This window comes from Pocillopora verrucosa, chromosome 3 (genome assembly GCF_036669915.1).
Source record: "Pocillopora verrucosa isolate sample1 chromosome 3, ASM3666991v2, whole genome shotgun sequence".
NCBI classification, from domain to species: domain Eukaryota; kingdom Metazoa; phylum Cnidaria; class Anthozoa; order Scleractinia; family Pocilloporidae; genus Pocillopora; species Pocillopora verrucosa.
Genome location: NC_089314.1, coordinates 12863450 through 12891401, shown reverse-complemented (window position 1 = coordinate 12891401; position 27952 = coordinate 12863450). Strand labels below are relative to the sequence as shown.

The 27952-nt window shown below is 37.8% G+C and overlaps 2 protein-coding genes, 1 long non-coding RNA gene and 1 pseudogene across 4 annotated transcripts; 1 reads left to right on the top strand and 3 right to left on the bottom strand.

Moving 5' to 3' along the window:
* The first annotated feature begins 1192 nt into the window (after positions 1-1192).
* On the top strand, positions 1193-12984 carry LOC131786511 (synaptotagmin-15). 2 transcript variants are annotated; one of them, XM_059103565.2, is made up of 5 exons: positions 1193-1320; positions 6731-6937; positions 8504-9075; positions 9960-10083; positions 10925-12984. In XM_059103565.2, the coding sequence occupies exons 2-5, from the start codon at positions 6862-6864 to the stop codon at positions 11233-11235; spliced, it is 1083 nt and encodes a 360-aa protein (XP_058959548.1). In that variant the 5' UTR covers positions 1193-1320; positions 6731-6861; the 3' UTR covers positions 11236-12984. The 2 variants fall into 2 exon arrangements, with proteins under 2 accessions (XP_058959548.1, XP_058959547.1); XM_059103564.2 differs by lacking the exon at positions 1193-1320 and having other exon boundaries at positions 6662-6937.
* A 942-nt stretch (positions 12985-13926) lies between these two features.
* On the bottom strand, positions 13927-16578 carry LOC131786488 (uncharacterized). Its single transcript, XR_009340378.2, has 3 exons — positions 16362-16578; positions 14785-14973; positions 13927-14086 (listed from the first exon to the last, which is right to left on the bottom strand). It is a non-coding gene; the product is annotated as an uncharacterized lncRNA (long non-coding RNA).
* A 1942-nt stretch (positions 16579-18520) lies between these two features.
* LOC131786509 (AN1-type zinc finger protein 2B) lies at positions 18521-22348 on the bottom strand. The gene is made up of 5 exons (XM_059103561.2): positions 22133-22348; positions 21834-21888; positions 21294-21365; positions 20462-20604; positions 18521-19093 (listed from the first exon to the last, which is right to left on the bottom strand). Exons 1-5 carry the CDS (start codon positions 22240-22242, stop codon positions 19030-19032), a joined length of 444 nt encoding a protein of 147 aa, XP_058959544.1. The 5' UTR covers positions 22243-22348; the 3' UTR covers positions 18521-19029.
* A 1195-nt stretch (positions 22349-23543) lies between these two features.
* On the bottom strand, positions 23544-24620 carry LOC136279927 (uncharacterized; annotated as a pseudogene).
* Positions 24621-27952: the final 3332 nt, after the last annotated feature.

Sequence of the window (27952 nt, the reverse complement as noted above, 5' to 3'; positions counted from 1 at the left end):
AAATTCTCCATAGATGGCAAAAATTAAGCTCGCAAAAGACCTGAAATATCTCATGAACGAGGTTTTCCACTGAGTTCAATTAGTTTCTTAAATGAACCTATGGTACGTCGATTTAGTCTGGTCTACTAATTTCAGTCCAAAAAAAAGGAAAAATTCTATTACTTAACAAAAAAAAAACCTTAATATTTCTTTTTCTTAGAGTGTTACCTTGTTTTTTACCCTTGCTATTTTTTTTGATGAGGTTGTCAAGTTAGAACGAATCAACAGAAGAATACGTTGCTCCGCAGCCACAGATTGCTTCTTTTCCCCTTCTTTTCACGCAAGCCTTTGTGAGAGCACCTAGCAGTCAAAGGATGATCGTTTTGCAATCAGCTAACCACCTGCTTCAAACCATTCTTGAGTAATTCCAAGCATAACCTGTATTTTACCTTCATCCTGTCTTAACTTTCTCGTCTTTAATCAATAAATAAGAATAGATCGGAAATTAATAGCGATATACTTTCACGGATATCAGTAAAACATTTCGGATTAATGTCGGACTTTCCTCGTATTTTTACGACTTACCTTTCAGCCTTTTCAACTTTTTCCTCTGGATTCGATCAGGCTCAAAACTTAAAATAACTGACCTTTTTTCACTATGCAACAGGGCGAATTGATCTGTCTTCTAAGATATGCCTTCCCAACGATAAAATTTAGATGCCTATTTAATGGTAAAGTCACGACTTCACGCCAGGTATTGACAAAAAATCCAGCACTCTTTATTTTTTTGTCTTTCCCACAATGTCTTTTAGCAGTTAATAAAGGCCCAATTGCTAATTTATAAATTCATTAGAGAAGGACAAGAAAACACGCTCATGTCATTTAACATAATCTTAAAATTTTTGGCCTAAAGCATTAATGGAAAGAGCTTGAAAGGAAGATGTCAGAGATTGTAATCCGATCTAAACTAAGCGTCTGAGGAATAAGCATTTCTGCATTTTTTACTCGAACGATAGTCTGACCAATTTGTTTCGAAGGAAAACTTCCATAGAATAGTTTTTTCCGATGAATGGACAGCAGAGTAAAATTAACACCTATGGAATAACGCAATACATCACTATTCATTTGTGTTCCTGTTGCCTTGACAATAGCCAATAACAGTAAATATTTCGTAATTTATCTACTTCGGCGGCAGCCTGTGTAAACTACGGCGGGGAATATTGCTTTTATTAGGAGGGCGAATAAGTCAATACGTTTATTTCGCCGACGTAAACTCGTTGTTGATCTCGTTGGAAAAAAGGAAGAATTTACCACAACATCTTCCGGATTGCATCAAATGAGGTAAGTACGTAGAGCCCAAAAAAACGGCTTAAAAATTTGTTGCAAATGGTATTTTCTCACTGCTCTCAGCTTGATAAAAAGATTTTTAAATGAGTTATGTCCCCGAGTGCAGTCATTGAAACAATCAACAACGCGAAGTAACGTGTTTTAAGAGTCGTTTTTAACTGTTCGAACTCTCCTCGCAAAAATGAAAAACGACCGGAGAAGTCGTTGATTTCGTTCATTTGAAGAAAAAAATTGAAACTGCTACTCACAGAGTAAAATAAAGGAGATCTGAATTTCGTTCAGACTGAGGAAGTGAAATACAAAATTTTGATCTCGCAATCAAAGGTAGTAATGCTAAATGAATTGAATTGGTGAAACAAAACACGACAGTGTATTCGAAAATTAATTTTTTCACCAGCAAGCAAAATTTGTAGAGCGTTAGTGTTCAGGAAAGCGGTTTTTTCTTTCTCTACTATTGTTTGATTTGAACGCCGGTATATAAAGATTTTATTACAATCTCCGAATTAAAAGGAGATTTAGTTCGGGTATTTAAGTTACAACTCAAATGACCTGTGGATATTATTCGTATTGAATCAAACAAACTAAAAATGAAATCATCAAATGCACAGCTCGAAATAATACAATTACTTTATATGTGATTTGACCGGGGCCACAGTGAATATTCCTTCCGGGATTACGCAAGATTTCATAAATCTGAACAAATCGGTTTGAGGACACCATGAGACATGTAGAGACAACACACAGGTGTCTGACAGCTTGAAAATGGGGTCCGTTTGCATAAATATATGGCAATTAGCCTCTTGTTCTACTTGACAATTACTGTTGTTTCGTTAGGAATCGAGGCATTGTAAATTCTATAAAACAGTAATGATTTTGAGTCAAGCAAAAAAACCCGAATTGATTATGCTATAGTTCATATGACATGTCGTTCAATGGCTAAGTTAAAACAAAAACCTTTTTACTTGTAACTGCATGATCACGATAATCATAAAAAGTATTTCAGTTTTTTTTCTACTCCTTGTGAGGCTGAAATGCATAGAACCTTTTTCTTTTTCTATCCGTTGATTTTTGAATGCTTTTCAGAAGTAGACATGAGTGACCATAAATCCCCAAGTGAACGAAATAAAACTTCGAATTTGCAGGATTGAATTTGAAAACGTTTCTCAGTTTGTTATCTGATGCTTTATACTTTGTCCCCTTCTGTACTCAACTATTACAATGATATAAAGTAGAAACTAGCGGGGGAGCCTGGGAGCGACTTAGCTGACGAAAACATTTCGAAATGATGTTATATATCTTTTACGTCATCAATGACGTAAGAAATGTATCGAAATCGACACCTTGCTCGCAGAAGAGCTGCCTCAAAAATAAATCATTCTACTAAAAATCCGGCGTTCATTAGCTTATTCCGTACCCCTTCCAGTAAAGACGGCACCTCTCTGAGTATTTTCAGTCAGACTACTAAACCAGCAGAATCAGTTTACTTTCAAGATTAAAAAATTGAGAAGAGCGAAGGTATGCAATTTTAAACCTTTTGTCGTTTCTTTGATCCCATTCCTGAATCTAGGATAAGAAAGAATATGCCTTGAATTTTACGCTTGGTCATCGAACAAAGAATATTGTTATTCGGTTTTTCAAACGCGTGAGGCGTAGAAAAATGGAGCCGCAGACCATCTGATTTGGCGGTCTATTTCTGTTGTATTCCAGGTGTTGCGGACAGAGCTGAATAACGTCTGCGCATGCGCTAAACTTTCGCGCGGAATACAGATTTTGAGTCGTTTGCATGTTTGATTTTACATTTTGCTGTTTCTAGGTATTGTTTCCCTTACCGCTTTTCCTTTAACAGAACAACCTTCAAAAACATTGTACCCCCCCTAAATATTTTAAAAAATTACTTTTCTCCCTAAAAACACTGGAAATAGGACAATGCCTTCGACAACAACAAAATGCCTCGGTTTCAAATACCAGCCCCTTTTTCTACGCAAATTTCGCCAAATTTTAAACTCCGTGCGCTTGAGCCCGCTTTATTGACCGCATAAATGTGACGTAGCATTTCGTTATTCAGCTCTTCCTGTGTTGCGTCAAATTCATCAGCGAGTAAAGCGGTTTAAGTGAATCAAGTGAGTTGTGAAAAGGAATCTTCATACTGGTCAAACCACCATTGTTTACCATCTTCGCTTTTCTACTTAAGCAAACGGTACTTTCAATGTTGCTGATGTGGCTGGCCTTATGTACATTATGCAACCAGTAGCAACCAAACATTTTTCATTCACAGTCTGAGTTCTGACATCAGATCTAGGTTGTACTTCTGGGCATACCTCTACTATACTGAGCTGAAAACACTCCAACTCTGAGCTCCAAAAACATACCTGAACTAAATATGCGACTTCTTCGTGTTAAAACTTGAACCAATGAGCGACTAGTCCGAAAATGAAATAGTTTACAAAATGTTCCTAAAATATTGCTACCTTTTAGGCGGAACGATTACTAGCAACGGTTACATCCGAACCCATCGAATTCTACCAAATGAAGCTCAAACATACAGAGAACTGTGAAGGTTGTGAATTACACGACCAAATGCGCAGTTACCTTGTAATAACCCACAGTTTTCTGCTGACTGTGTGAGCTACAGTCAAAGCTTATGCTAGCAATATGCAGGATCTCATAATAGTTCGTGTACGGGATCGTTTTCTTGTTTACAGACATTACTGATGTGACGGCTTCTTTAAAGAAACTGGTTTGTTGCTCTCAAAACGATTACTTTATTAGCAGTTATGGATAAACCTTCCTTTTCTTAGTATTTAAGAATGAGTCAGGTATTGTCCACACTAAATCTCTCTAAGTCTATCAGCATTTCCCCTGTAAGACCAGTAATTAACAATTACTGGATGAATAAAGGGGTAAGTTGCGGTGCTGCGTCGGTGGGGGAGTATAACAGGGTGATTTATTATTATCAAGAGAGTTGACAACGTAAATTGGCTACCGTAAAGAGTTTAAAAGCGGACGTTTCGAGCGTTAGCCCTTTTTCAGAGCGATTGGAGGAATTGTGGGTAGCGTGTGTGTTTCTATGCTGAAAATGGAGCTACGCTATTGGTGGAAATATGGTGACGAGAAAACAAGAGAGTGAAAAGCGCTCGTTGATACCGTGGAGATTAAGAGTACCGATTTGAAAGAAAAATGTTTGCTCTAAAGTTTTGCGACTTTCCTAACAACCTAGATATAGGCAAATGCGACAAACTGCCATACGCTGCTAAGAATAATTAGGGAGGTTAAAGCGTCTAACGACTAGTTTGGATGCATCATTGTCATTTCTTTTTACGTCGCGAAGTTGTTCTCCGAATTGGTCACCTAGTCATCTTCCTGTTTTACCGATGTATAACTTTCTGTTATAAGAGCAAGTTATACAGAAGTCGGCATTGGCGGAGGTACACGTGAAGTGATCAGTGATATTGGTGGATCTCTTGGATTCCGAAATTTTTTCTGGTTTGAAATAGACTTGTGACCAAAAATTTGCCTAAGTTTGTGTTGCGTTTGAATGAAATTAGTGGAGGTTGCCAAAAGATAGTATCAGTCTTGGGATCGTTTGGAAGTAATTTAATTTTCTAAGAATGAAACATTTAACTGCGATAGCAATATATGATCCTAATGCACGGTTTCAAATTACATTACATTTCCAAGCTTCACTGTCGCTATCCGATTTTCCTCGAGATGAAGCTAGTGCTAGATTCCTCGGGTGTCTCCATTTTATTGTGCACTGTGCATCCTCTCCTGACTGAATCAAAAGCGATAAATTCATGGTTTTTGTTGCTTTGAGGCCGCTTGCCCCTTGATTAGCCCACATGGTGTTAGCGATTGATGTTTGCTGGTCAAACCATAGCTACAGGAAAGCCACCTTTTACATTGTGTGGAGTTCGATTTCCTCAGGCATTGCCGCAAGAAATATTAATGTTTTTACTTTGAAATAAAAGTTGTGAAGAATAATTCGTGTGGTAACCATTTGGACTTTAAGTGTTAGGCCTCGAATTTACTTCTCTAAAATATCATTAATAATAAGAAATCAATAAGTAATAGTTCTTCAAAAGGAGAGGAAGTTTCAGATGAGGGTCGAAGACGTCTGTAAACACAGGAAGAGCCAAACGTGAAAAAATATTTTAAAATTTTGAGATTAAAACAAGATGTGACTGATAAAAACTGCGTGAATGACCAATAATTACTTTTGAATTAAAATAAAAAAAGAGAACGAAAGGAAAGTTGTTCTAAAAATAAAAGCAAGTTTTTTTTTTTACTAATAGCAAGTCCGATAAAGGACATTCTTAACGTCATACTTTGTAACCTAGGAAGTTGAGAAATTTATATATAAAAAACAACTGCAAAGTTTCCAATATATATTTTAATTTCTCCAGAAGTAAGGAAAGAAAATAAAAATCAATCCATGGTAACTTCCTAGTTCCTGAAAGTAATAATCAATATCTGAACGTAACCTTATCAACAACATACTTCTCGGAAGCATCGAAATAACATTATTTTCTTTCTTTTTTCACTTTCAAATTGCCCTACTATATATTTATGGAAAGCCCCGGGATAAACCACTGTGTAATATTTTGTCGTATTATTCACAAAATGTCGCCGGCTTCATGATTAACGAAGTGCAACAAGAGATCACGTTGCACAGTTGGAAATGATATTTCAAATTTCCTGGCGTCATTTGAAATAAAATAAAACTAAAATTGAGACGATTTATATATTAAAACATAAGGCCTTCCTTTGTGTTCTTTCTTATGCTAGCTATGGTAGACGTAGTTCAATGAAAATCAATCAAGCATTTTAAAAGGTGGCGTCAAGATGAAAATTTTTTTCCCTATTTTGATTTCATCAAAATGAAAATAGCGCTCATTATTTTTTGCATTCAAACGGAGCACAAAGTTATACAAATTTCTAAACAATCCGTTTTCAATATCCTGGACTCATTTTGTCAGCAGCAGCTCTAGGACTATAATTTTCTAGAAATACCCAGGAAAGGGTAAATATCATCATTTATTTACAAAGCTGGGCGAATAACAAGATGTGCAGCTCATCGTAGAGTAAACAAATCGGTAATTTCATGATAGCTTCTTCGTAATGTCCTTCATTAGTTCTTTAAAACGAGGAAGTCTCGAAATAGAAACTTAATAGAAAAAAGGCATTGATTAATTGTAACCTGAGTTGGTGTTTGGGTAAATTCGTTGACTGCGCTTTAAATGTAAGTCTGTGTTACGCACGTAGACGCCAAAATATTAAAATTCAAATCAGGTGTTACATTGGTGCAATAGATTAACGTGAGAAGTGACACATGCAATTAGAATTCACATGCACTATTAGAGAGAGAACGTAAAGATTTCAAATCACGTTTCTGTTCTGTCGTCAGGTTAAAAGCAAGCGATTGCATACAGCAACAAGAATTAGCAGAAGACCAAGGAAGGTGTAAAACAGAAAAACAACTGCTACAACGAAAGAAACTCCAAGTACGATAAACAAGCTTGCGGCGGCCATAACATCATGGGAAATGACATTTCAAATTTACGTGTCCCTATCACGGTTAAAAACAAAACAACAAAGGCGATTCCTGCGAAAGGTAGATGCTGTAAATTTTCTTATTTGCTGTATTTTAGAAATTTTAATGAGACCGTACCTGTAAAATTTTAAAATGTATCACAAGTTAAAAGCCCATTTTGATTTAACTTAGGCCGGAAAGACGTCGAAATCACAACAGATTGCAAGCTAAAGAAAAGGGGTGTGATATTTAGACTTGCTCACTGTCCACTTAGTACCGGAAATCCAACAAAACTGATCCTAGTACGTTCTACTAAACGTGTTTCTTGTTACAGTTCAAAAAGTTTCCGAATCATTTCCGAGGGGCACTAACATCGAAACAGATACATTAAATTTATTTCAAAACACGTTTGTCCTCTGAGCGTGTGATAAATGGCCAATCACTTTCTTTAAGAGAGTTGCAGTTCACGAAAGACAATCTTAGGCTAAACACTGACAGGTTTTGCAAAAACGTATACGAGTTGCATCTGATCAGGGACCTTAGAAGAGTCATCTGCATGGATTAGATCATATTTTACGATGTTTCGTGAAAGCAAACGATTCCATCCAGGCTCTTACATAACTGTCATAACTTGGCTGGAAGATTTTTTTTACAGCATGAAATACGACAAAGGAAACAGCCGTAGCTGTTAATGTGCATCACAGATATTTCTGAAGTAGATTAGGGTAAATGAAAAAGGGTGCAAAACGTTTATCTAAAAAATAAACGTATTTCTAAATATTAAGAGGCACTTCATTGGGCATCAGTTATTACGAGAAAAAGTTCTCGAAGATAATGATTCTAACAAACGAGCTGGTCGTGCTGACGTAAATTTGATGTTTTCGAGGGATTTTTTGTCATAGCGACAGCAAATATACTTAGAAAATGCAAACGGTTCAATAGTTGTGTTGTTTGGTACATCTACTTTTTTTGTTATTCTTCCCTGGTTGTTCTGTGTTAACGTTGATAAGTTTAAAGCGGCAACTGTACTGTATACCATGAAACATTTTGCTCAAAAGCGTTGACAAAAAAGGAAATAAGTTGATCCCGGTGTGCTCACGATTTTTTGTTTATTTTTCGCTTTAAAATAGGATAATTATTTAAAAAATCCAAAATGTGTAAATATGCCAACCTCCTCTCTAAGAATAATTGAACTGAATCGTGCCAGAGGAGTGTTGCATTCTGCTTGGGACAAAAGGGAATTCTGATTTTCAACTTTAATTTCCGAAAAAGTAGAAACAAAAATAACGTCCCGAACACAAAAGAAATAAAATAAATTGTGCATGAAAACAGATCATACTTCTTATTTTTCATCTTTACATAAACAAATCCAACACACTAAAGAAATGAATAATTATTTTACCTTCCAGAGATAACGAAAATTCGTTATCTCTGGTTACAATCATTTTTTATGGCTTGTAGATAGGAAGAGATATCCAACGCTTGTGAAGTAAATTGGATCATTATTTATTCCAGGAGAAGCATATGACTTGGGATTAGCTATTTCGACTATATCTCGACCATCCTCCCGCCAGCCTCTTCTTTTTCGGAAAAGCGCAGTTTAACCTTTTCTTTTTCAAGCGAAATACCTCATTTTGTATTTTCTAGGTCCATGTGAGTTTGAAATTCCCAAGCGCTACGACCCAAATGAAAGGCGAGACTCCAACATTTCCAACAACAAAATCACCGTTCAGGAGATCGATATGGCTATTTACTCTAACCCTGAAATAAATGAACACATGGCAGCACCAGCTCCCGCCCCTCCCCCGCTTGGGACGTTACTGTTCGAGATTCGCCACGACACCTACGAGGAACAACTGAATATTCATTTGATTGGCGCCCGAAGGCTCCCGGTCAGGCACTTAGTAACCGAGCCAGGCGTAGCCTCGCATGGCGGCGTCATTAAAAGTGACCCAATGGTGGAAATTTGTCTACTTCCTGAAGAGAAACCTGTCATTGAAAGTTATACTCACTTTGGTATTCAGGATCCACAGTTCAATGAACATGTTTCCTTTAAGCTCACCTCCGCCGAACTGAACGAGAAAACTTTGCGCTTCACTGTATTTGACAACAAACGGCGACACAGACTTACGCCAATAGGTCACACGCTGTACTCTCTGAAGGGACAGGAGTTGGATGGAGCTATGATAATCGAGAGAAATCTAAAACTTAACTCACAGGTATGATGATTGTTCAGTGAGAGCGAGTCACAGGGAGCTAATAGCTACAGTAAAAATGGTCAACAAACAGCCAGTTTCTTTATTTACAGAAATTCCATACAATCGGCCATTTCACTGTTTCCAAACCGTCTCAGATTTTACTGGTATATTGAGAGATCGAAAGACTTTTTTCTTGATGTATTACGGACGCTATTCGATTTGTGACTCAGGGGCATCGGAGCCAAGCAATAAGAGGATTGGTAGAAATCTAAAATCATCACCGACTTACCCTTACTTAAAAATGGAGGCGCGTCGGGAAAATGGAGCCCTTCCGAATATCCCGATTTGTCATTGGCCATCCCAGACAATCGGGGATGTCTATGATGTCCAGTTTTCATTAGTCAGAAAACTCTGGGACGGTCGGGAAACAGTGAAATCCCCCACCATCGAGAAGTTTCCCGGCGCATATGAAAACCAGCCTTAAAATCAGATAGATAGGTTATATGCTGAGACTAAAATATACAGGAATAACGAAAGACTTAGGTAAACGGACACAGAAACCCCCCCCCCCCCCCCCGTGTAACTTTTGGACCTTTTTAGAACTGTTTTCTGTGGTTTAACGAGAGTGCTATCAAATCTATCTCGCGTTTTGCTTAAATATCTTGATGGAGAACACACAGACCCCATGTTAGTTATAAATTATGTCATAGAATTGGCCCATCCTAAAAATAAATGTGTTCTAGAAATAATTTAGGGAGGGTTATAAATTTTGCCCCCTAATTTTTTTTTTTTACGATATTTCTATTTATATATCGCCACGTTCATTTCTGTTTTTAGTATATATTTGCTCGATCGCTAAATTACTTATTTTGCTTATGTTTTTTCATTTTTCCATATTTCTCCAGCCCTATGGCCACACTCGAGGCGAAATTTTATTGTCACTAAACTATAACCCGGGAATGAACACAATCACGGTGGGAATCACAAAAGCTCGAAACCTGATACACTTTGATGCACATTCAAACAGAGGTGAGAGGCTGAAGAGTGCATTTGTCATTAAGACCAGTTTTCAATTGAGTGTTTTTAAACCAAACCAAAGTGATCCCAGCTGCCGACCAATCAGAACAAAGGTTACATCATTGGCAGCCAATGAGAACTCATAGTGAAAACAAGCAAGCTGCTTCAATGGCGGGAAAACGCAAATGACCAAGTTACGTTATTTCTTAGTTTTGCATCTGATTGGTTGAGATGACGGCGCGAGTTTTCTAAACCAATCACAAAGTAAAGTAAGGTAAAACCAAAAGGACCCGGATTACCCTCGACGCTCGATAGAAATTGCTGTACTATTCGTTAGGGATAAATTAAGGTCCATGACAAAACAACACCATTAGGAAAATATGGTAATGTAATAGGCTGAAACTCGTTTATGTAACAATTTAAATTATAAAATGCGAGAAACAAGGAGCCCATGAGCTCCTGAAGACACTTAGACGACATCCAAAATAATTTTCCCGAAAAAGTCAAGGAAAAAATCGCGAGAGAAAAAAATTCATCCAAGCAATGTCCACGTTAAAATAACGCCGGAGCAAAAAAAAAATTTTTCCATTTTAATCTCCCTCACAAATGAAATGGTCCTTCTCAGTGTCGTATCTTTCTCCTGTCCTGTCTTGTGGGACTTCTGGAGGAGTACTACCTCCGCAAGAAAGATATTACTTAACTTTAAAGGAGTTTGTTATAGACTTTTTATCGCTAAGACACGTGTCCGTGATGGAAAAATAACCAATGATTAAGTTGAACGCAAAGCTCAATTTGTGATCTGCGTATGAAAGAAGAAAAATTATTAAAAAGTTTCTCCTTTATCATTTTGTAGAATATCTGGTTAAAATCACAGAAGTCTTCTCAGGACATAAAGTAAAAACGAAACGTACTCCCGCCGCAGACGGAGAGAAACACCCAATTTTCCATAGCACCCTCTCGTTCCAGGTCCCTATCCAGCGTCTCAGCCACACAAGCCTGGTGCTGACTCTATTGGGACGTGGAAAAATGAGAAGCAACAAGACAGTTGGCCGCGCTATCCTGGGGCCTGGTATATATGAGTGCGATAGCGAGAGAAGTCATTGGGGGCGAATGATCATGTCACCGCTGAAAAAGGTCGAACAATGGCATGCTTTGTATCTATAACATTAGAAAGTGTACGATGCGTTATTGTATATAATTACTTTTTACAGATAAATCAGGTAATTAAAGTCTAACCAAAGGATGTTACCACAGACTTGAAGTTTCGTAAGCAAAGCAGCATTCATTTTCAAAACTGTCACAGCAGTAAGAGCGCCAATTGACGGTGATTTAGAGCAAGGAGTCTAAGTGTTTTTAGGCATGAAACTTACGGCATACGGCAAACGGAAAAAATTTATTTTTATTTGTCTCACTTTTCCTCCAATCTATGGGTGAAAAAAGTAGAACAACGAATCAAATTTCTCGTTCATAGTAAAGTCAATTTATACTTTTAAGTGTACAAAAGCCCAATAGCGGACGAGGAAAAGATCGATTTTTGCCGTTCGCTGTACACCGTTTGCAATGTTGCTTTGCGTATGAAACGTTATGTCGTTTTGAAATTTTTGTATTTATTTATTACGTTTTTTATAGCTGTTTGTGCGTTATCTTGACCTTCCATTTTCTAGCCACAGACACAGGTTTGAACCTTTTTGGGGAGGGAGGGGTGGGGGGAGGAAGAGGTCGAATGGGACTGAAAAATTAAATTTGTCATCACCTACCAGAAAACTTTTTATTATTAATGAAAGGGGTGTAAGATCGCTCTCTTTTCAAGATTTTTGCTGAAAAAGCGAAATAAAACATGCATTCATAGCTACCTCAGAACCTCTATGACCGAGATGTCGAAATAATAACTTTTTAGAAAAAAAAAAACCTAAGCATATCTTTCCATGGCTTTATCTCCTTCGCAGAGGATATTTTGCTGCGCCACGCAACGGAAAGAAGTTGATTAAGACTTGTTCCGTGACAAGGTCAAATTGAGGGTAGGAAACGAACACCTAAGCTAAGAGGAGCCTGAGAGTTAAGTTTACGAGTAACACTGAGTATTTATATGCGTATGCATAGGAATTTTCTCAACTGATTCTTGAAAGTGAACTAGGTTTGCGCCGGTTTTGGTTCATTCTGATCTGTGGCCCAGAAATCCCGCGGAACCCTCTAGACCAATCAGATGCTATTAAAAAGGAACTGTCCCACGCTTACTTATGTTTTCCCGCGCTTAAATCATTTATATGCAGTCCCGTTGATTTTGACCTTTATTCTGATTGGCTGACGTAATTTTCTTTGGTTTGCCTAGCACTCAGTTACTTTGACTGGGGCACCAGGACTTTAGGACAATCCCAAAAAATTTTGTTTCCTAATCGAAGATAACTAAATTTTTGCAGAAAATGTACACACATTTTTGAAGGAATTGGGTAATTCGTGAAATCCTCATAAAAACAAAGGTAGAATTCCTAAAACACTTCCCAAATGTTGTATGCTGATTAATTTCAAAATGTGACTGACGGCTGAGGAAGTTATAACGCTGTTTTGAAGGGCTACAATGCTATTGCTTTCTCGGTCAGTATCTCGGGTATCTCTAAGATCTCTAACTGACTCTGAAGTCAGTTCATCCATGTAATTAACGCTATAGTCGCCTTTCAATGCGATCCATATTTTTACGTCGTCTTTGTCAAAACCAGGAAAACAGTCATTGCACTGTATTGTATTGTATTTACCTATAAAGTTTTCATGATGAATTCTAAGAGCAAATAAAATGTACATAACGTCTACGCGGATTATTTGAAAATCTGTTAAGTTAAAAAAGGTTACGCAGTTTTTTAAAATTACACTTCTACCCGCTGGTTGGTACAAATACAAATTTATCCTGTACAAGTTAACATCAAGAATAAAATATTGTTGGAGCTCCATTAGTTTTGGTTCTTAGTGTTACTGACATTCGTGAGTTTCAGCGAACAAGGAAAGGAGAAACTTCTCTTAAAATTGTGCTTATTGAGGGAAACCAAGCTTCTCCCATAAGTATCTCGCGCGCGGAAAAGACCGCCACAATTTGCAGCTCGTGTGTCTAAAAGCTTTGCGCAGAGTTGCGTAACAAGGCAGGCTCGTTTTTTTTCAGGAGGGTCTTAGTGGGTTTAACCCATAGCCGAAAAACGGCCGAAATGTTTAGCCATATGACGTACGACTTGAGAAATTAAAATCGATAGTCATTAAAAAAGTCGGATCAATATCAGTATCTGGGCAACTGCCCACTTACCCCTCCCCTAACTTAACAACAGTCAATTGGTAACAAGTTAGGGTTAATGTTGGGTTGGGGGAGGGGCTGGTGGGCTGTTGCTTAGATACTGATATTGATCCAAAAAGTCAACCGTAAAAACAAATTTTAGTGACAACAATAGGATGATGCTAACGATTAGCCGTAAAATGGCCAAACTTTTAACCGTTAGCCGTAAAAGCCGTCATCTCATTGAGAACTTCTGCCAAGAGGTGTTATGCGCCGGTATTTTATAATCACTGATCTCATTTCAAGAGAATAAAACTGTGCACGCAGCAAAATTGCGCACAAGTCTCAGTGCGTAACACGCCCTCAAGACCGGGTGAAAGTTGGGATCAATGTCAGTATCTGTGCACCCATCCCTCCCGTAACCCAATGATAACCCTAACTGGTTATCATCGGTTGATTGTTGTTGGGTTAGGGAAGGGGTAGGTGCGCGAATACATCGATCCGAACATTCACAAGCTCGAAAGGAAATTGCATTCTCGTGTAAAGAATAAAGAGGATTTTATTCTACAAGCTATTTTTCAGAAAAACAACTGAATTTTATTTTCGTTTCAAGTACGCAAGACATTCTACGAGAAGGATGAACAAACATACATCACCATTCACATTATGGATAAACCTGATAATTCCTGAATTAGTCGATATCAGAGTCGTATCCATTGATGAAGTTTGTTGCCTCTTCCTTGCTAATTTCTGGTCTTGAAACTGTAAAGAAAAGGAAAATGTCGCCTAGTCAACAAACCCAGACGGCCCAAAAAATCAATCGTTCTGACGAAGGGCTAACGCTCGAAACGTCAGCTTTTTTACTCTTTACGGTGGCTAATTTACGTTTTCAACCCAGTTGTTAACACTAAATTACCTGCTATACTCTCCCACCGACACAGCACCACAGTTTCTTTAGAAACTTACCCCTTTATTCATGGCCCAAAAGAGAGTCCATTTTTCTTGCTGAAGTGATTTTAGTAAATATTGGACTAAAAACATGACCCTACTTCAGATACTGTTGTTTTAAAAGCTATACATATGACATTGCCAATGAACTTCCACCTTCCTCCCCCACCCCGCCATTCCCATCCAAAAAAAATTATATCCCTCCTCCTCCACTACTCTGCGCCATGAGGCGAAAAAAGTCACTTTTAAAAATCAATTCCGTGCCCAGACTCTAACGATCATTCACACAAGTTAATGATTAGAGCTCAGTCCATTTTCCAAAGTCGTTGACAGAGTAGTGGATTTTTTTCTTCATGAGTTTTGCGGGCAATCCCATTCATCGTGAGCTTGGTGCGAGAAACAGCCTGTTACATGACATGACCATCAAGTCATACAACGCCTGCAACGAAAGTTGTATCCGCCGCAATCGGGAAATAAAATCGCTCAAAGCGTCATAGGTTTAAAAACCTTACCCTGAAGACTTCGTCTCCGTCTCCACCCAACAACCGCCCCTTTTCCCTCTTCTTTTCTCTCTTCTCTTCTTTCTGACCGCTCTTCCATTTTCTCCTTTATCCTTTCTCTGTATTTTGATCCAAGGGCGTGGCCCAACAGAAGGCACATCAAAAGGAGGGAGAGGAAAAAACACCCTGCTCTTCCCATATCTAGAAGCAATTATTATTGAAGCAATTATTATTGAAGTCAGAATTTAAGACAATGTCCACAGGGTTTCAAGAAGTTAATATATCACAAGCGAAAAAAAAAAAAGATTTGAAAATAGTTGAACAGAACAATTGTCCCGGATGGGTAAAGTGTTGGGGTGACGGCCTTTTGACTTTCCTTTGGCTCAAGATTGACATGGGATCAAACGATCATCCTAGGAATACATCCTGCTCTGAAAGATTGCTGTAACAAATTAAATTTTTCCTGAGGACTTTTGTCCTCTTTGTACACTGGTCTGTGACACTAAAGGTCAATTTTTAGATGATATCCACAGCGCTAACAACCTTCACTTTTTCGATGTATTTATTTGTGAATGATATCAGTTTTAATCTTAATGGATCTTTGGAATATTCCCCCGCAGTCTTGGCTTAACATAACCTCATTTATTCAGCTGCTTCAAGGTGTCATGTTACTCAAAGTGGCCTTTCATGAAGCTTTGACGCTATCACCAAGACTATTGATGGAAAATGGCCTCTATTTGGTTAATCTTTTCTCACTTTATCCTCTTGAGGGTATATTCGACAATAAGTCGAAAAGTGCAAAAACCATTATAATATTTACAATTTTTATTCTTTTAAGGACTCGAATTTCAAGCGCCAAAAGTCCCACGCGCGGAGTCTTTGTGGCCCGCAGAACTATGTTTACCTACAAAAGAACAGCCAGTTGTATGTAAATTTAGCAGTTTCACCCAGTTTGGACTGAGAAAACAGGGTTTCTTCCAATTCCATCCACTTTTTATGTATCGAGGATTATTTTACCATACAAAATCAACAGAAAATCACCACAAAATTTTACTTTTCTCTACAATCATTTTTTTCGTGATGGTACTAGATTGATATATATATATAAATGTGGAGTAGAGTCTACCTTGGCATAAAGTGTTCGATGCTGTGGTAGGAGAGCTGGGTATATACAAGTGAAAGAATCAAAGGGAACGCATCGATTCTCTGTTACTCTGTCTGACGAGCGCTTGGGCGCGAAACTCAGTGTACCAGAGAATCGATGCGTCCCCTTTGATTCTTTCAATTATATATACATATATATATATATATATTTAAATTTTGCCACAAATTATTTAACGCACCACGAACTTAAAGCTTTTATCACAAAAATTTTGATTAAAAGACATTTTAGAAGTGCGTGAAGTAACTTCTTCCTCCGATGTATTCTTCACTAGTCAACAACTGACTGGTTACGAACGCTTTCTATCAGTTTAGAATCAGATTTCGTATGACAAACAACACAAAATACCAGAGTAACCAAAAAAAAAACCTACACTGTTATATACATTTTCTTTCGTTTCTAACTTAAAATCTTAACGATTACTTACCTTCAATCAATTTTTACAGTAATAGAAACCTTCTCAGATCGCGTAATAAAACGATTAACGCTTCAGTTTTCGAGTCACACGGATTTTTCACAAAAAGATCACGGCGGATCTTTGATACCCAGTATTTCTTTAAGTGCGTACTAGCGTGATTTATTAAAACTTGGCAGCCACTATCGATTTAATTGCTCAGTATTTGACCAGTTTTGGCTTTAGAATTTGCTCATTTTGAACATCGGATGAATGCTAATCACCTCACTCCTGTTTCTATAGAGTGCCACTTTGGGCCGCTTGCTACAATAGAAATGTGTTTTTGTTTAACTAGGGTTAATTTGACCTATGCATGCTCTCTAACCGATATGAATAACAGATTTTAATAACAGCTAAATAAAGAAAACCAGTTTTATTAAAAACAGCTTAATTGATACGAATTGAACTTGACATTTCAATAAAGAAGTTAAAATGAAAAATTAAAAATGAATTAACAATACGTTTACGAGCAAGGTTGACTGTTGTCAAAGGAGAACCAAAGGAAAGTGTCTAAAGCGCGGGAAAACGTGTGTGATCAAGTGGCGGTCGGTTTTTGTTTTGCATGTGATTGGTAAAGATGGTGACAAGAGGTCATCAATCACTGCGCCTGAGGAATAAAAGATAATCTCGCATTTCTGTTGATGTTCAATTGAAGATTGGTTTAGAGAGGGGAGATTAGTTTTTTAGACCAATCATGGTGCGAAGAAAAGCAAAACCAAAGCAACATTATACCCATGGTTTACCACGACGTGGTGTCTTTTCCTTGTTCATCTGATTGCTTGAGAGGGTGGCGTGCACTTTTTGGACCAAACACAGGGTGCAGAAACGAAATATCAATGCAGCTCAGGATCTTTTGCAGTATTCGATTTAAAACTTCTTTACACTGATTTGCTATGCTACTTGCATAGTAAAACCCGGACGAGCTTACATCACCTAGAATTTAAGAAACGACATTCAGATAGTTTGCTTGGTAACCAAACAACAGTGCCGAACCCGCCAACGAGTTCAAAGCTACTGCGGTTTTACCTTATTTCAAAGGTCTGTCCGAACAGCTTCGCCGTTTCCTACAATAACAAGGCGTACGCGCTGTTTTCAAGTCGGAGACTGCGCTAAAATCTCAGTTAGTACGACCAAAAGACGCTGTCGACCCGGCTAAACATGGTGGCGTAGTTTAAAGGATTCCCTATGAATGCTGCAAGGTGTACACCGGAGAGACTGGAAGACCTATGCAAGACAGAGTTAAGGAGCACGATCGAGACATCCGACTCGTCCGAACCGAGACCTCCGCCGTTTCAGAGCATGCTCACAACACCGGACACAAGCCACTTTGGAACGAAGTAAAGTTTATTGATCGTGACCCTTATTACTACACGCGCAGAGTCAAAGAGGCAATTCATATAAGACTTCACCCTAACAACATCAACAGGGATAGTGGAATAGAAATTCCAGAAGCGTGGATGCCCACGATAAAAAAAACACAACAGGAGAGCCGTGCGACAGCGGACCGCCGAGGGAGCAAATCACTAAGTGAAACTGGAAGGATCGAAATGCACCAATCAGAGCTCTTCAAAAACAACTAATCACAGCAGAGCATCATGCTTATAACATCACGCATGACCAGTCGACCTCATCGCCTAAAGAAGACTAGCAGTATGCAGTCGAAACGTCGTGATCTACATCACTAGTGATTACACCGTGAGACAAACGAAAAAACTTAGTTTTTATCACCTAGAATGCTATTTTTAACCATATAACCAATCGAAACAACAGGTAGGCCGTACATGCACATCTTAATGAAGCAACAAAAACATTGATCCACCCTTCTTTCCTTCTCTCACAGATTTGTCTGCACTATCTGAATGTCTTCTCTTAAATTCCACTTTATTTACACCCAAATTATGTACATCTCTCAAAAATATATTAGGCAAATGGAAACTTTCCACTAATCATTTACTTAGAAAAAAAAGGTCTTGGGGATTTATGGTAAAGCCCCCTCAAAACGATAACTGGCAACGTGCAACTAATCAAATGGTTGAACTGATTATTTAACAAATTCAAAAACAGGAAAAACAACTTTCACATTTTTCCACTTGTAAAAACAATAATAATAATAATAATAATAATAAGAGCAATAGATTAGAACAATTTATTTATAAAGAATAAACTTTCATGTGATGTTCCTTGGCTAATAAAAATTTTCCACATTACAGTATCATGCTGAAAACTATCAACACCAAAGAAATCTGTGTGGAACATTCTTCTCACTCAAGGAAAAGGCTAATCAGATACCATAAAACTATACTACAAACAACAACAGTATTTGGTTTGTGGTTTTGAAGTTTGCTTGCACTGCTGAAATTTATTACAACTGTTCAGTACACAAATGCCCTGAAGGTGTTCACAGTTTTCTGAGTTTCACAAGAAGCATATGAAAATAAAGAATTCCCAAGAAAAAAAAGACAAATGAGGGCCACTAGTTACTCAGTTCAAGTGATGCACTCATTAAATGAAGTTAATCTACTGGTAGTTATTCATATAAATGAACCCCTCTTAACACAGAGTCCTTGATGTAACAACTAAACTCAAGCAAAACAACTTTGTATTCATATTAAATAATTTAACATTTTTCTACACATTGGTCTCATGCACAGGAAACCATTGGAACCCTCAGAGCTGTGCAAAAATGATCTTCAGCATGTCTATGCCTGTAAAGAGTAAAAACACAGTTGTTAGTTTTATGACCACTTAAGAGAAAATAATTAAATATTCTTGATATTTAGCACAAATTAGTTGTTGAATAATTCACCAGAAAAAAATATCAAAGAAAAGGCACAGTTGTACACAGCCTTCCTAAAAATATTTACATATAACATTTTTTGACAAATCCTTGCTTAGGTGTCTCGTATGGTTGGAAAATTGCTTCCAATAAACAAATGCAATTGACCATCTCACAAACTTTTCATTTGATCCTGAAATCTTGTCAGCCTTTGATATGAGTCTCAATGTCTCATGTATTATGAATTTACATTTGTAATAATAACATGATTGTGCAGCTAAGGTTATTCAGCCACAGTCTAAAATTTTTAAGTAAGTGCTTAGGAATCACTGCAGGCCATGCATTTTTTCATTCACTACCCTTGTAACTTCCTTAAAATCAAAATGAGGAAAAGACTAAAAATATGATTAACTTAAAATTATATGGTGAAATATATGATTTAATATCCACATACTGTTTCCAAGGTGAACTCGAATCATGGACAACATCATTAATACATGTTGAATTATCAATGCAATATTTTTTTAGAGTGAAACTTTTTTGGGTATTTACATGTACCCCTTTGGTGTACCCCCTTTCCCAAGTCAAAACTTTCTATCTCAGTTAAGGTTACATTATAAAATTTGGATCTGTTTATAAACAGAGCTGAACTAGGGGAGCAGGGGTAAGGAATGTTCTAGAAATCTATGTTTTGTGAGATTGGTCAAGGTAGTAGGCCATATTTCACTGCATGGCTCAATAAGTTCAAAAGTTTTCCTTTTAAATTGAAATCTACCCTTTCTATTTGAACCCAGAAGAATAAATACATGTATCTTACCAACTTCATTTTCTTAGCCTGTACTGTAAATTACAGATCCTTGTTTTTTTTTTCATGCTGATTTATGGCTTGCACACTTTGCCATTGGGCCATAAATCCAAGCAGAAAAAAGTTGGTCTGTAACTTACAGCACAAACCTAAAACTTGGCCAGTAAGAGGTACTTTTTCCAAGATTGCACCCCCTTTAACTCCCAGAAGTGATTAACATGTAACTTCTCCCTATGCTAACCATACATTATCCAGCAGACTGGTGATTTTGAATACTTAAAGTTATCACGAAGTTGTTATCTTGATCTAAAACCAAATTCTCAAAACTAAATTACAAGGAAATGTGTAACAGCTAGAGTGGATCATTGACAATCAGATCTTGGGAGTTAAAGGGTTATGAATTATCAAATGGCAACAAAATTTCACATGGTTGAGTGAAGGAACAACAAAATAACACTTTTGTTACTCCAAGATTGGTTGGTAAGTGCTTACCTTATGCAGTGATTCTTATTACATTCTTGACACACAAATGGCATCAGTCCATGTTGACGACAAGTCTTCAAAGAACACTTATTACTTTTCTTTGGTTTTCCCACAATAAGGCTCTTACAGCCACTGAGGATATGTCTTTCAACCTATTAAGGCAAATAACAGTATTAAGAATAAATATACTAACAGATGGGTACACTGTACCATGAAATCACGCTTTTAACACCAAGACCTCCATGAGTGACACATGTCAATCACCTCCTAGATGAGGGGTTTTCAAGAGACCAAAGTTGTCGATATGATTAATTTTTCAATACTGAAGACTAGTAGCTGTTTCTCCGAAAACGCATCTTCTCTGTGAAGAGACTTGAAGTTTAAAATATCTCATGGCTATAAAATATAATATATTGGGGAACTGGGTGGCCAGTGACTTGCATCAACATGTACCAGAAGAGGTAAAAATTATCATTAGGTTCTACAATCTAACATACCCTACAACCTGGATCTTAAAATGAACCAATATATCCAAATTCTGGGCTCCAAATATATTTATCAACAACATTATGATTCAATAATCGCATTGTTTTTAAATAACTATTTCAGTCATTGAGAACTTAATGACAAGACAAGCTTGTGCTTTTGATTTTTTCTATTTTGTAAACAACCACTCAATGTTAAGCTACTTGCTCCACTCACCCTCAATTAACAAAGTGATAACAAGGCAATCATATTGCTGCATTCATGATAAAATGCTAATGATTATATCAAAATATAATATACCTAAATACAACCTCAGAGAGAAGCTAGACATATACATGAAATGTAACAAACTGACCTGTTGATTAACATCTTCATTTAGGGACTTCTTTACAATTTGATTACAGATTGGGCAAACAGGAACATGAACCTTAAGGAAAAAAGAAACAAAATTGACAGAAACAAAAAAAGTTTGTAAAGGTCATTCACAACTTTTTTTAACCAATTAACACCTAAAATCAATATTTTTTAATCTTCTTTCAGTTAAAAGTAAATTATCTTGTTTTTTCTGAGTTAAAATCTTAGTTTAAAAACTGGTTTAAAATCAGGCAAGATCCTCTTTCCGAGCAATCTGAGAGAAAACGGTTGCGAACGTTTCAAGGATACTTTTTTCGCAATTATGTTTATTGATTCCTATACATAATTGTCAACAACTGCTGGTGAAAATTGCTCATAAATTGCAAATTCATCAATACTCTGCATATTTATTTGTGATCATGCTGAGTAAATCATATAGAAACATTGTAATTCTCAACACTGGTTTTGCAGAATTGTGTCATTAATATCCCTGATTCTACTCCTGAAATTTCTCAAACTGACGGCAAAAGTTGATACTTACATCTGATAAGCTAAAATTCGAACACTTGTGCTCTTCTGGGCTTCGATGTTCTAAACTAAAACAAGCAAAAGATATGAAAATAATCATTGAACCAAGAACGTTCAAGACTCACTTCTAATTTCAACTTCTCAAAGTTTCAGTCGTCGATCCTAACGAAGAAAAGTATCAAAACCTCGCCGGAGAAAAAAACCGTCGAAAAACTTCCACGATTCCCTGATCCCATTTTCCATCTCAGTTTTAATTTTTAGTATAATCCGACTTTTCAAAGGGAAAAATAACACGGTAAGAAGTAAACGTACCAGAAAATTTCTTTGCAGTGAGAACACTGAAATGGCAAGAAATCAAGTCGTTTGCACGACGCTAAACTACAATGTTTTCCGATGGAAAGAAGATCGGCTTCCTCCGCCATGATAAGGCTTTATTCCAAATGTCCTTACTCATCATTCTCGCCTGGTCTTTTATACCCTTCCCTTTTATTTTGTCAAGTCACGCTGGTTCAGACCTATTTCTGCCAACGATAGATTCGAGAAAACGCCACATAATTTTGGTCACGCGAGTTTCCGCTGACTAGTAATTCCCAGTCTCCCTATTAAAACGAATAGGGCGTAAGCCGAGCCCACCAGGAGCCTGGAACTCTAGGACTTTTTGTTTAGGAGGTTATTTTTCTTTTTTGTTTCCATCTTTCTCCTTCTTTTTACTCATTAAAAACCCTCACGCGAAGAAGCTTTAATAAGGTAATTATTTAAAGGACTGGGTCGAGGGCATCGGAGGATTTTTTTCGGGGATCACATGGTTTTCAGGGGGCACGGATCAGTCCGCCGACAGAGTATAAAGAAAGGACGTAGGACCTCCTTCCTTAGGCGATAAATAATGACTAGCTCTCACCAAACACACTGTATCTACAGACATGATGAATGAAAAACGGCGAAGAAAATATAGCGACTATAATATCAGAAGCAGGTGTTTGTTTAAGAAAATTAAACTACTGAACAAGGTGTGTTGACTGAAAGACAAGGTGATCGTTCACCTATCATTTTATATCAAACTCTATAGTCCCCTCAGTTATACCTTAAGCTCTCACCGTACTCAGTGCACTGGAGAAATTTGAAAACGCAAAATTTCCTTTCAAAATGGCATACTATCTAAACTAGTCCGAAGTTTTGTTAGTCCTTTAAACTCTAACATCAGAATCCGGACTCTCAATTCGCTTCTCTATATATTTCCTTTGGTGTTGACAAGGAGAACTTCTTTAACCATCGAAGCTTCTTAGATTAGTGATCATTTCTCTTACGATCTTGATATATTATTCAGCAGTATTAATGTAAGGTGAAATAAACACCTTTTGCTGCTAATCACGAGAAAATACGCATTCACATTTCTTACAAGGCGATTAATTGCGTAAGTTACATTCATTAGCGATATAAAACGACCATTTGCGCCTAAATCAGATTCAATACTGACCTTTTCATCTTAATAAGCACTCATTTACATTTTTGGGCATTATTATGCGTCATTCGTCAAACAAAAGAAAAAATTTTACTTTCATTTGCGCTAGCCTGCAGGTCATTAACATCACCATGAAAGTCAATAGAAACAATACAGAAACACTGTAACGCAGAAACCATTTATTACCATTTTCATCGCACTGTTCGCAATTCAGCAGCATTCCTGCACGGCGTTTTTATGATTACAAAACATGAGCACAAACTATTGAGCGGTTTTCACATTCAGTGTTCAAATATCGAATTCTAATTGAATTATAGCTTTCCCAAAATTATTTTGGTCTGAATTTTAGTTTACCTTCAATAATCTCTATTCAAATGTCTGGACAGATAGGTCTGCAAAACATGATACCATTGTGCACTTTTTGCTGCAGTCGATGTTTCTGTCGGTGCTTCTGTGCAGAGCTTCAAGCAGTTTTGTCTTTAAAACTCCCCCAGTGAGATTCCACTGGTTCTGACCTCATTTCTGTTATCCATGCGTCTTTCAATTTCTAAACGCGACATGTCGGCCTTGATCGCCGCTTTCAAACAGCTGTCGATGTTGAGGAAAGGACTGTTGGGGGAGAGCGTTTTAAGTTTGGGTTTCGGTGGGCCGGCCCTCCGTCATACACGAAGATCACCCCCTCGTCGGGATCCAAATTTGTCCTCGCCTGTGCGAGGAAGTTGTCGAAACGCGCAGCATTCATTCCGCCAACAGCTTCTGAGGAAGACACATGCGAGTCAATTGATGAGCGATATTACCATGGTCACAGTCAAGTGTCGTCACACTTGACGGTATGCCCTCTCTCTCTGCCGCGCTCTACTGTGACCTCTGGCCGTCCAAACGTTGTAGCCCCATTCGTCAGGACGAACACAGAGGTGCCCTGTCGGCATGGTCCATAAACCAGGTTGTGTAATCGGCTCGCTTGTTCAGCACATCAAGTCTGGTTCTATCAGCAGGGAGGGGCCTTGTCAGTTTTACTCTAATCAGCATCCCGTACAATGTCCTTGCGAGTTTGAGTGGTAGCCGTGTCCTCCGTTCACTGTTACTCGAGAAAGTGTGAGTAGGCAGCTTTGACTGATGATTTCATCTAGGCAATCTCTCATCTCATCATCCACGCGCACGTTGTTTCCACCACCTCGTGGTCTTTCCTGGGTCCTGCCCTCTCTAATACAGCGCGCCAAAATGCCTTTTGCCGTAAATCGGTTCACCCCGTACGTGTGTGCGACCATAAGATAGTCTTCCTCCTCGTCTTCCCTTCCTCCTCGAATCCTCTTATGATGCAGCATGATTTTTGTGTGTTGTCTCTATTGACATTCAAGGTGGTGCTAATGACTTGAAGGCTAGCGCATATGAAAGTGTTCTGTTCTCTTTTGTATGATGAATGACGCATAAGAATGCTCAAAATCGATATTGAATACTCATTAAAATGAAAAAATCGTTATTGAATCTGAATTACGCACAAAGAACCTTTTATGTCGTGAATGTATCTTCACGCAGTTGTTCGCTTTTTCACGCAAATAAATGCATATTTTCTCGTAAAGGGTCGAAAGCGATGGCAGTTTTTTTTTAAAACGGTGACATCAGTGCTCTCAGGTATTTTGATATTGTTGTTCTTATCGTTGTTGCTGTTAACGATTTTTTTGTTAAACCTTCCTAATCTTAATTGCACGTTTTTTTCCGGTCGGTGACCGTTTTTGTATGAACTAACGACACTTTCTCAGTTTTCTGATGTGGACGGAACAATCATGTTTCGTTTTCAGAAAGAAAACACCATTTTCTGATAAGTTATCACCATACAAAGAAAAAAATCGTGTATCAAGGAACCTCTGATAGGTGTTAAATTGGTTGCTACGGGATTCAGAGGGAACAGAAAAAACCGCAGCTTTGTGAACTGTTGATATATTTTAACACGTTGAAAGGAAAGACGTTTCAAAAAGATAAATAAGCAGGTTCGAAACTGTTCAAAGAAGATCATCTTTCTTCAAAGCAAAATCTCTTGGATGTTATTAATTTCATTGGTTTTATAGTGTCATACAACGCACGACGAAACGGTGAACAGCTGATGAAAGCGAGCGAGGGTTCCAAGTGGAGGTAACTCAAAAAATAATATAATTAATTCTTACCAACGTTTATTGTTATCTTAAAGCTGTTGTTTCTGTTTTCCGTCTCTATCATTTCTGTTTTTTGCTAAGTTTGAGTTTCTTTGAGTGTAAGAAAATCTGTACAACTTAACAAGTTTGAAGCTACATGCTGTACATCTGGCGCCCCCTAAAAGGGTTTAAAAGGTAGAAGCATGTTTACAAAAAAGCTGGAAAATGCAAATCTTAAAAGCACTCGATGCGAAAACCTTTAAAATCTAAGCTCGTAGCTTGACACCAAAAGGTAGCCTGCTGAGATTGAAAATCTGCGCCAGAAGAAGTATAAAATATGGAGTTAAATTTGGATATAAGCTTGAAATTGCAAATTAGACTCTTCGGAGTTTCATTAAAATAACGACGGAAATCTTTAAAATCTAAGCTTAGCTTGACATACAAAGGTAATTTGCCAAAATGCGAAAGTTTGCAGTCCAGCGGAAGGTAATATGAGTAACTGAGAAACTATTTAATCTTGAAAAGTAAGCAATGGAGCATCATTCGTCATTTTCTTCCGTATGCAGTTTAGAGATATTTTTAATTATGTAATAATTCAAGGGTGGAATAGATTAAAATCAAACTTCTTTTTTATCTATTTAGCATAGATATTTGTTTCCGTAGTATGCGAAGGGCTTTCCTCTATGGGTCACGCACTGATTACACAGTTTTCATTTAGAACGCCAAAAGAACGCGTTTTCTACGCGTCCAAACGCGAAATGCGACGTATGCGTTCTCTTCCTTCAGCTAACCAAAGTCTGTTTTCTTTACGCTTCCACTTTTTTAGACTTATTACATCGCACCGGTCATAATGTATTTCATACACAGTGGAATTCGATATCTTATCTAGAACCTGTTTCAAAAGGGTCGAAAACAATTTTCAGTCGTTGAAACATCTATTTAAATACTTGCCCTTATCGAACGATCCTCTGAGCAATATTAGATAACAATATGCCAAGCAATATCCCTTATTCTGCCAACTGAATCGTTGAGGGTTGAATGAAATTGAAAAATGAAATAAAAAATTTCTTTAAGGTTAAAACTTTCAGCGGTCTTAAGGTCTTCTTCACCGGGTTGACTCAGCTTACCTCAAAACTTTCTGCCATTCAATAGTTTAATTAATTTGACCTTATGATAAGGTGGGCTGGCCCCGAGAAATCTCAATTGCCGACCTGAAAAATTCCCACATGAACCCACCAGTCTACTTACGGGACAAAAGATCTCGACTTGATTATCTAGGTAATCAAACTGAGCTTTGTCCTATGAATCCATGTGAAACGCGATCGAGCTGAAATCTCACCTAACTAACCAGTCTAACCAGTACCCATCCTCAGAGGCCGAAAAAAATCCATTTTCCTTTTATTTGACTAAATTTAACTCAAACAGTTAACCTAACGTTCGCATAAAAAAATTTCCGAAATCTTTAAAAGCACCTGAGTTGTTTAGAAAAACGTATTTTCGAATAAAAGTTAAGAAATCAAGAAGCTGTCATAATCTCGGACCCAGGCAAATGCCCTAGGGCAATTTTCGCGGCAACCGCTCATCTTGGGGCTCGTTTTTCATGTCATTTCTTAATCGCGCACTTGACAAAATTCACAGGAAGAAGCTCTTTGCTCATGGAAAAATCAAAAGCGGAAGAGAGCCCTTGGAAAAAATTAAAAAGAGAATCGAAAAAAGGTCCAAAGAAGAAAGGAGGAGTACCATTCCGTCACGAAAAGAAAAAAAAAGTCCTCTGTGAAAGCGAGCGGTATCGGCGGAGCTCCACGCTGGCATCCAGATTTCAAACAAAGAAGTCGCCGTCGAACCAAACTTTGCCGCATATAATGTTAAAAACGAGGTTCTCCTTTTATTTATGCAAGTGCCAGCCTTGACACGGGTTTTTCCTTTGCCTTAGGCAACTTTGCCCATTATTGTGTCGTCTTTCTCAACGCTCCACTGAGTGATCAAGATTAAAGAAAAAAAGTGTCTCCAATTGGTTACTTTTCGCGGGAAATCTTGATCCATCGTTATTTACGCCAGGAGGTCCCCTTGTCCCATTGGCTTGCGGTTTCCGGGGATGAAATAATCTCCTGGCGTGGCGCGAGTTAGGGGGGGATGCAACCACTTTGAGCGATTTCATAGAGTGTATGGATTTGACCAATTTTCGTTAAATTTCGCCAAAACATTCAAGGGTTAATGACAAACGAAAGGGTGCCGGGAAATTTCGATATTTGAAATGTTTGTCCCGTGGCGTCCATTTACACAACACGCTTTGCATATTTTTAGCCACTCCAACTTTATACGCCGATATCTAGACAACCAATCAGAATATCGAAAAAGCCTGACACACCTTTGTTTACTAATGCCTTGTGAATCATTTTGCTCGTGCTGCGGTTTCAGATACCCAATAAATTCAATAGAAGAACCCTCGGTCGTTTCACACCTTACCGGCTCCTGACACTTCCATAAAGGAAAAGTCGCTTAAATTATATTTTCATCGTAAACTGCACTTAGTAAGCTTTCTTC

Excerpts from the sequence above, each read along its gene's own strand:
- LOC131786511 (XM_059103565.2), top strand. The coding sequence starts at position 6,862 with ATGGGAAATGACATTTCAAATTTACGTGTCCCTATCACGGTTAAAAAC. Across the intron at positions 6,938-8,503 it reads AAAGGCGATTCCTGCGAAAG|GTCCATGTGAGTTTGAAATT; the intron begins GTAGATGCTGTA and ends TGTATTTTCTAG. Across the intron at positions 10,084-10,924 it reads TGATGCACATTCAAACAGAG|AATATCTGGTTAAAATCACA; the intron begins GTGAGAGGCTGA and ends ATCATTTTGTAG.
- LOC131786509 (XM_059103561.2), bottom strand. The coding sequence starts at position 22,242 with ATGGCGGAGGAAGCCGATCTTCTTTCCATCGGAAAACATTGTAGTTTA. Across the intron at positions 21,366-21,833 it reads CGAATTTTAGCTTATCAGAT|GTTCATGTTCCTGTTTGCCC; the intron begins GTAAGTATCAAC and ends TTTTTCCTTAAG. Across the intron at positions 19,094-20,461 it reads AATAAGAATCACTGCATAAG|GCATAGACATGCTGAAGATC; the intron begins GTAAGCACTTAC and ends TACTCTTTACAG.